Genomic DNA, 8,437 nt, shown 5'->3' on the forward strand with positions numbered 1-8,437 from the left:
TTCTGTTTATTGGCATTTCTTCAGTTTCTTTATGAATTTGGGTATGCTGATTCTCACAATGATCTTAGTTTTGTATAGCATCACTGAATAGCCAGATGTCTCTGGGAACTGAATACTCTCAACAGTCACTATTTTCCAGTCAGACAACTGTGATCACCATCAATGACTTGAGAAAAAGATGCATTATGCTGAGTGGCTCTGGCTTGTCTGTTTTAAACAAACAATGATCTTCATAGGATGACAGGGTATTAATCATTAATGGATGGAGATTGGTTTTGATGGCTGGCTGCTAGCTATCTGGAAAGTCTGTTTTGGATTCTTGGGAATCTCCTTGTGCTGAAAGAAATGACTCTGGAGATGGGGAGAGGTGAATTTGCCAATATTTCTCTTGATGGTGACATATGGTCTGTGTTGGATGGTCTGGGCTTCTAGGAACTTTCCAGGAATGATCCTGCAAGACCTAGAGGATCTTAGAACTGTTAAGTTTGCAGGTATGGCTTTTGCATGTGCTGCAAAAGTAGTTTTGTCAAAGTAAATATATTTCTGTAATGATGTTTAGTTTCCATGGAAATAATTAGCAATACCGAGTATATATTTAAGTTTTAATCTGATTATTGGCAACACCTTGTATGAGCACATAATGGATGGGTGATATTATTATTATTGCTATTATGATTTATATAGTACATTGGCATATAAGGGCATATTGCACAATGCAAAAAACCTGAAATAAAACATGGAGGAAACCTTGCTCCCTTTGCCAGAAATCTAAAGATCAGCTAACTACAAAGAGGCCTTAAAGAATTCCCCCTGTTTCTAATTGTATTTGAACCCAGACCTCTTCAAAGAAGTCTAAGGTGACAAAACCACTATACTCCTGGAAGAGCAATGGGGATGAGTAATTCCTACATTCAGGCAACAATTGGGTCCACTATTAATGCCCGAAAATGTATTTTTGTTCATAGGTTGTGTTTATTCTATGGTCTCTGTTACTGAACAGAAACTGTGGTGTGAAGACAGCCCATAAAGGCTCCTTCCATGGCACACTATAGCCTCAGCAGCTTATTATCCCTTAAACCCCCATAACACACACGCACATGCTCCTTCCATTCCCCCACAAGTCATTTAGCATTTGCAATGGCAATCAGGAAATCAGCGTCAGCCATTAGACTGGAACATATTTGTTTAATTAATGGAGTTTGCTCACTGTCAACTTTGTATGAAAATATATAACAAAACAAAGCAGACCTCCAATTAAAATCTACACCAAAAATATTGACAAAGAAGAAGTTTTTATAAGTAATGCATTCCAGCAAAAGGTATTGCCAATAATCACATTACACTAAAACTAGCCACTACACATCTTTAATTTGGTAAGAAAATATTTTTGAAACTGTGCTGGTAAACATTAATAGTACAATGATTAAAATTTTAATATTCTTTTAATTTTAATATAATACAGATAAGCAATAATTTTACTCCTGGCCAGTAGCACACAAGGTTCTTTGATAAACTTATTATATACATTTCTGAATTATAATGTCAGGTGAAATACAGGCCCTGTGAAGTCTAGGATTGTGGGCAACTGCCCCAGTTGCTGCTATGCAACATCTGCTCCTAGTATCAGTCCTAACATTTTGTTTCTGAACCAATGTTTAGAAACAAAAGGTTAGGACATACTGGGCTATTTAAATAAGCTAGTTAATGCATGCAGTGCATTACATTCCAAACACTTTTAGCAAATAGTAATAATTAACGATTTATAACAAAAAAAAAAAAAAGACTTATTCACAAACCAAGAACATTTCATTTCTGCACATCTGACACATTACCCATTCAGTCCTCCAATCAGTGCACAGCAACAAATATATCCAGTGCTTCAGCTAAAGATATGGTATAATGGATAGCCTATGTGATATGTATAAAAAAAAATAATTATTATTATTTCAGATTTCTATTGGTACGATTTTAATGAAATTTGGAAAGACTTGATAAATCTTTCTAAAAGAGTCAAATATAAAATTTCACAAAAATCCATTCATTAGGAGTCAAGTTATCACATTCCAGATGAACAAAGAAATACCTGCAAGATTTCTATTGGTCCAATTTTAATGAAGTTTGGGATGGCTCAACAAATTTTTCTAAAAGAGCCAAATATAAAATTTTTGAATATCCATCTGCTAGGAGTAGAGTTATAAAATGTGGATGGACATGGTAAAGACAATAGGTGCATATGCTAACACACTTAAAAATAAATAATTTTTTTGAGCAACGTTACCTCAAGGAAATATACAAACTTGCTCTCTCATTCACTACCAACTGAACAATTGCAAGTCACTGAACAGTCAAAATGACTCCCATGCATTTATGAATTTTTGCATGCCTGCCAACAGAGTTAACTTTGGATATTTTTGCCAGGATTTGAAGAACCCATTATAATGTCATAGCAACATATGATTTAAAAGTAATTAAAACATGCAATTTATAAAACAGATAAGTAAAAAAAAAAATTCAGGTGAATTACTTGTTTAATTATTTATTTTGATCTGATTCTGAATATTATCAATGCACAATTTAGGAAATCAAGTATTTATAGTCTCCATGACTAACTATTAGTTATGTGGGGATAATGATTTCCTGCTCTAAACCATTCTGTTCACCTAGTTGTAATTTACAATACCTCTTAAGCTTTTGCCCCAATTTCTCTATTAAAAGTTGAAGAAATCTCTGTTGAATATTAAAGTGTTTCAACTCGTTTAGGGGATTTCATTTCATAAATTGAGGAGAAAGCAGTATTTTTCTAATGTAAAATATTTAAGTATACATTTTCTTTGTCCTTTACTTGTATGAATACTTACTCTCCCCTCCTACATACACACACAATAACAAGCAGTGAATGATAAACAAAAGGGAGGATTAAGCTTCCGCACAACATACCAATTAATCCTATCCTCTAATGAAGATTTCTAGTTTTGCTACTGATCACAAGCTTACCTTTTTTTGATATTTACTTAAGAGTTGCATACTACATCTAAAAATTCTACTTTGTATAAACTGTAACACTAGAACACTTTATCTAAATTATAAAGGAAAAAAAGAATTTAAAATAAAAAAAATATAAATTTTTGTAATGTAGGCCTGATGACAGGGTTCAGTAGAACCTCAAAATGCTGCGAAACACTTACACTTAATACAAGTTGACGCAATTCACTTAAATAAACATTTAATACTCTATCACGTGGTGTAAATAACAGAGTTTTTAATTTCCTTTAAATCATAATTATATTTTAGTTTAAAAAATCATAAGCTTTAATATTACCTATAACAGATTAAGATCTACTGGTCTGAAGGCAATAAAAATAATCAGAAAATATATGGCCCTATGTGGACACACTTGGGAATCCCTGTTCTAATACTAGCATATTTATCATTTAAGATGCAAAAGAGCAATCACTAAGGAATCATAAAGGGAACAACTTTTGAAAGTAATGGACATAACTCGAAAATTATCAAAATTGTGAAATTTGCAAAAGCTATAATGAGAGTCATGGTGCAACACCTGTTAGCAGTTTCTATAGCTAGAAAAGATCATTAGAACACCTTTATTAAATGCACTGTGATGAATAATAAAGGTTGAAAGGATACTATAATAAAGGTAAACTCTAGAATTTGAGACCAAGTACAGAATAATTATGTGGGATTGGCAATTAGTACTTTTGAAGAAAGATCCGGTTATCACTAGAGAGGCTATAACACTTGGTACTCTACAATTAATAAACTTAAACCAGTGGCGAAACTGCCATATCACCAAGTCTGCCATTTCTCAGGAGAACTTGGTGTATTCGGAGGCCCAAAGAGTCAGGGTTTGTTTGTTTTTTTTTTTTTTTTTTTTTTTTTTGATTTGGTAGTTGTTGGCGCATCGGCTTCTGTGGCCATATTGCACCTCCCAAGGTTTTTGCAGTACTTTGATCCAAGCCCGAGGCGGGAATCGAACCCGCGACCTCTGGGTTGCCGGGCAGGTACTTTACCCACTCGGCTAGCCCGGTCGGCCGGTTTGTTTGTTATTTGGTTTTTAGGAGCATTAGCAACTAAGGCCATATTGCTCCGGGAATATGCGGTGGTCATTCCCTGACCTTTCCGCATCCTCCGTATTTGGTGGGCACGGGCTCGAACCCCGATCTAATCAAGAAGCGTGTGCTACGCACTGCTGCTCCTGCCCACCTGGCTACTGAGGTGCCTCAAAGAGTCAGGGAACCCAATAGTAGGTCTATCACTGATTTAAACAGATTAGATTTTTAAAACAAAATCAAATGCAATTCTTTTAGTCTGTATAAGAAACACCAATCTAGAAATAGCAATATTTAACAAATTAAGTAACACAACACAACACACAGTGCATAACATCTCAGGCATTTTTCAATTTTTATTCTTAAATTAACTGAATTTTTTTTCTTTTGCTATGATTAATAGAAATGAAAAGTAAAAGTATCTTGTTGCCAATTAATTTCTAATTGATTAACTAATATATAAAACTAATTATTTTCACTTCAATGCACACACTTAAATGTAATATTCACTCTGTTTTGTAATACTTTACTTATTTCTTCCTTTATTTTTAATAAACATTGAAAATTTGACAATTCACGAATCTCCTTGTGATTTAATAAATTAAACAAACAGCAACACATTCCTCAGATCACAGTAAGTGGTCATCAGTTCTGTAATGCACTTTACTTATTTCCTCCTAGATTTAACAACAATTAACATCTAATGCATATTTCACCTTTCTATTGCAATTAATGAGTAACTAATAATAATTCTATGATTTATATATTTAGTAAACTGATAACAAAAAACTAGCTAATCAAAAAGCAACCATTTCACATGCATGGACAGAGAATATTTCTTTTACGCACATTCACCACATTGCCCATTAATTTCTCCAATGGCAACAAACATTTTTTTTATATACAACCTATGTATAAAAAAAAAAAAAAAAAAAAAAGAGAGAGAGAGAGAGAGAGAAAAATAAAAGAAATAATTACTAATCTTTCTACAAGAACCAAATATAAAATTTCATGAAAACCTATCCAATGGAACTCAGGTTACTACATGCAGACAGACAGACAGACAGTGAAGGTAAGAGGCGATATATGCAATATTTTTTTTTTTTTTTTTTGATTTGGTAGTTATTGGCGCATCGGCTTCTGTGGCCATATTGCACCTCCCAAGGTTTTTGCAGTACTTTGATCCAAGCCCGAGGCGGGAATCGAACCCGCGACCTTTGGGTTGCCGGGCAGGTACTTTACCCACTCGGCTAGCCCGGTCGGCTATATATATATGCAATATATGTGAATGTTCCTAAAAATTGATAAGCAAAGGTAAAATTTTTGGCAAATGAAAATGGTAAAAGCAGATCCAAAGAAAGTGAACTGTGATATAATTTTATTAAAATAAATGTGATATTGTTACCAATCACCACCAATGTAATAAATAAATGAAGTGTGGACATCTCAGGAATTATACAGACAAAATTATAGGAACAGTTTTATGGACTAGAACAAAAATATTAATTTAAACATGGGTCTGATTCTGAACAGTCACAGAACTCTGGTTATTTGAATTTAAAAAAAAAAAAAAAAAAAAAAAAATTACTATGGAGTTTTGAATGGTCAAAAATAATAAAAATATTAAGCATAAACTTAGTACTTCTTTCATATTTTTTTTTATTTCTTTATTTCTGGCTATTAAAAACTCCAGAGCCAATTTTTTTTAATTCAAAAAGTACTCCACAACTGTCAGAACTGGACTCATGGTTATGCAAACATTTGTCCTTTTTTTTTTTTTTTTTTTTTTTTTTTTGCATGTAGAATCCCTATAATTTTATCAGTGTAGTTTAGAAACACCAGGGTTCATAATAAACTGAAGCACAACAGAACATGTTTCTGGTTCATCACAAACACTGGTAACATCACATACATACTTGATTATTAAAATTAAGATATCTTATTAACAAGCATTTCAGTTTGTCAAATTTTCCATTTTGACCACTGCGAAACGTCTTACACACACACTAAGAATTAACTCAGTGACACTGGTATACAAAGGGAAGATGGGGGGATCCCCATAAGCTATCTCACCCCCAAAAATTACCATATATACAGTAAGTATACATTAAGAAGGAAGATGCACAAGTAAAATTTTCATTACACCTTACAGTTAAGAAACTTGCTCCACCTTCCCTACATCACTCAAAAAAATGAAAATGAAATTCCTGGATGTGCTACTTACCTTAAAAAAAATATTTTAAAAATACTAAAATGTGAAAACAACAAAAAAAAAAACACATCTCAAAGAAGAAAATGACAGGCAAAGGTCCCAAATTTACTCTGCTGAGGAATTTTAACGGGCTAAAGCAATAAAAGTATACAGTGCATACCTCATTAAATACACAAATAGCTCTCAAGAGAACACATTTTTTTTTTTTTTTTTTTTTTATGAAAACCCCAAACACGAAAGGTATCAAAACCTATAGTACTTAGTACCGTGCATGGGTTGAAGGAGAAGTATGGGGGGAGGGGGATGCCGGAAACTTTGCTCTAGAGACTAAACATGGGTTTCACCACTTCAAGCCTCCAATAAGCAAAGTGGTGGTATTTCACCGGTTGATGAAAGTCATCTACCACCTGAAATGACTACATAAAGTAACAAAAACGATTTCAGTCTACAGCTATCAGTGTTCCCTGATGCTGTGTGCAAAGTATTGGGGAGCTAGGCACATGGCTGATTCCTACCTTTTGTTATAAAAAAAAAAATTAAAACTGCAAACGCCATTGAAAAATGTAAAATACTTTTAAAAAGAAAACAGATTATAATATGGTTATCTAGCAACGCTGCACCACAAGATAGTCCGGACCACAAGATAGAACCTGGGATAAGGGTAGATAAAGTTAGAGAGCAACTTGGTTCATCCTACGGATTATCACTAAAGAAAATTACATCAGGCAATGCTCTTCAAACTAGAAAGCACCAAATAAACAAACAGTTTCCTTAACGAAATTCTGGCCGATTAGAAATATTTTATATGCAGGTAAAATAAGCGGGGCAGGTTTATTATAAAAACTAACGATTAAGACAGTTTCCAAAACAAGGAAAAAGTTACACGATATTTACAGGGGGGAAAATCGAATAAATTTAAAAAAGACCTGCAGGGTTTAATGCAACAGACAAACGAAATAGTTATTGCATAAATGGTTAACTTTAAAAATCAAAATAAGTGGTGTGGGCATATGAGTATTACACCATGCTCAGCATAAAATGCCTTTGGATACATTAACGTCACCAGGTATTTTTCTAGAGATGGGGAATCAGTAATATGTTCAAGTCCAGTGTCTATTAGTCGACAGTTCATTAAACGGTAAGAATCAATGTGTAAAATTCAAAGAGGGTGCAGTTCCCCTCTTGTTACTCCCGCTGATGCTCATGCTTAGGTATAATTTAATATTTTCTTGTGGATACTACTGAATGGATGTTGTTATAATTAAAAGCACCAGAAGGGCCTACCTACCTCGGGATGGTAATGCACTTTGTACTTGAATCTTGAGAAGAGATAGCTGTTTCTAACTCATCCAGCCCACCGGTCTTTTTCAGTTTCTTCACTAAACTTTTCACAGCCTTTTCACTCCACTTATCCTCACCTTCACCCTTCTTCCAGCCGAGAAGTCGTTTCACCACAGGTAGCGTGAAAGGAAGAATGGATGTCATATTTAGTGAAGCCCACGGCTATATTCAGCTGGGACGTACATCAAGTTTACAGATGAAGTATCCACAAAAATCAAATCAAATTACATAAGTTAATTTTTGATTTTAATTCGCTTCTCAAAGCACAATTTATATTGTGTATAGCTAACATTCAGTTCGTTAAATAACGACACTCTTTTAGCCTTTTACCGTTTATCGATAAGTTCATCACTAAATATAGGTTCTGTAATACTAAGATAACAAAAGTCTGTACAGCAAGCAGACATTCAAATAATAATAGCACATCACACACAACCACGCCATCCAACGTGTTGCAAAATACAATTTCAAGGTAAACCTGTCTCGTACCGCGCACAGTGACGTTCTGTCAAAGCACCTTTCCCATACGACTATAGTTACAGACCAAACATTCACAAAACGCTGCAGCACGCCACTAGCGGATTATATTGTAACCACTCCAAAACCGCCCAATGTTCTTCATATCATTTACACTAGCGCCCAATACACAACACCAGTTTTATCCAACACTTGCTCCTTCAAAACAGCGTTTAAATCAGTGGCGTAGCTAAATGGCCCTTTAGGGGGCCCAGCGTCTTTGGCTAATTTTATTTAATTGTTTTCATATTAATTTGTGACTTCCTTAGTTATGTGTTTGTGTGTGGAAAACAAATAGGAA

The 8,437-nt window shown here is 34.2% G+C and overlaps 1 protein-coding gene across 2 annotated transcripts in view; it reads right to left on the reverse strand.

Annotated features, from left to right (window-relative positions):
* The window catches only part of LOC150075180 (SMAD family member 3-like), a 160,748-nt gene extending 152,786 nt beyond the window's left edge, over nt 1-7,962 (reverse strand). For both annotated transcript variants that reach the window (XM_090388892.1, XM_090388893.1), the window contains exon 1: nt 7,568-7,962. In XM_090388892.1, the coding sequence (XP_090245018.1) occupies nt 7,568-7,764 (197 nt within the window). In that variant the 5' untranslated portion in view covers nt 7,765-7,962. The remainder of the gene's footprint in view (nt 1-7,567) is intronic.
* Nucleotides 7,963-8,437: the final 475 nt, after the last annotated feature.

Source organism: Mastigoproctus giganteus, chromosome 14, assembly GCF_048544385.1.
Source record: "Mastigoproctus giganteus isolate SK-2022 chromosome 14, ASM4854438v1, whole genome shotgun sequence".
NCBI lineage: Eukaryota > Metazoa > Arthropoda > Arachnida > Uropygi > Thelyphonidae > Mastigoproctus > Mastigoproctus giganteus.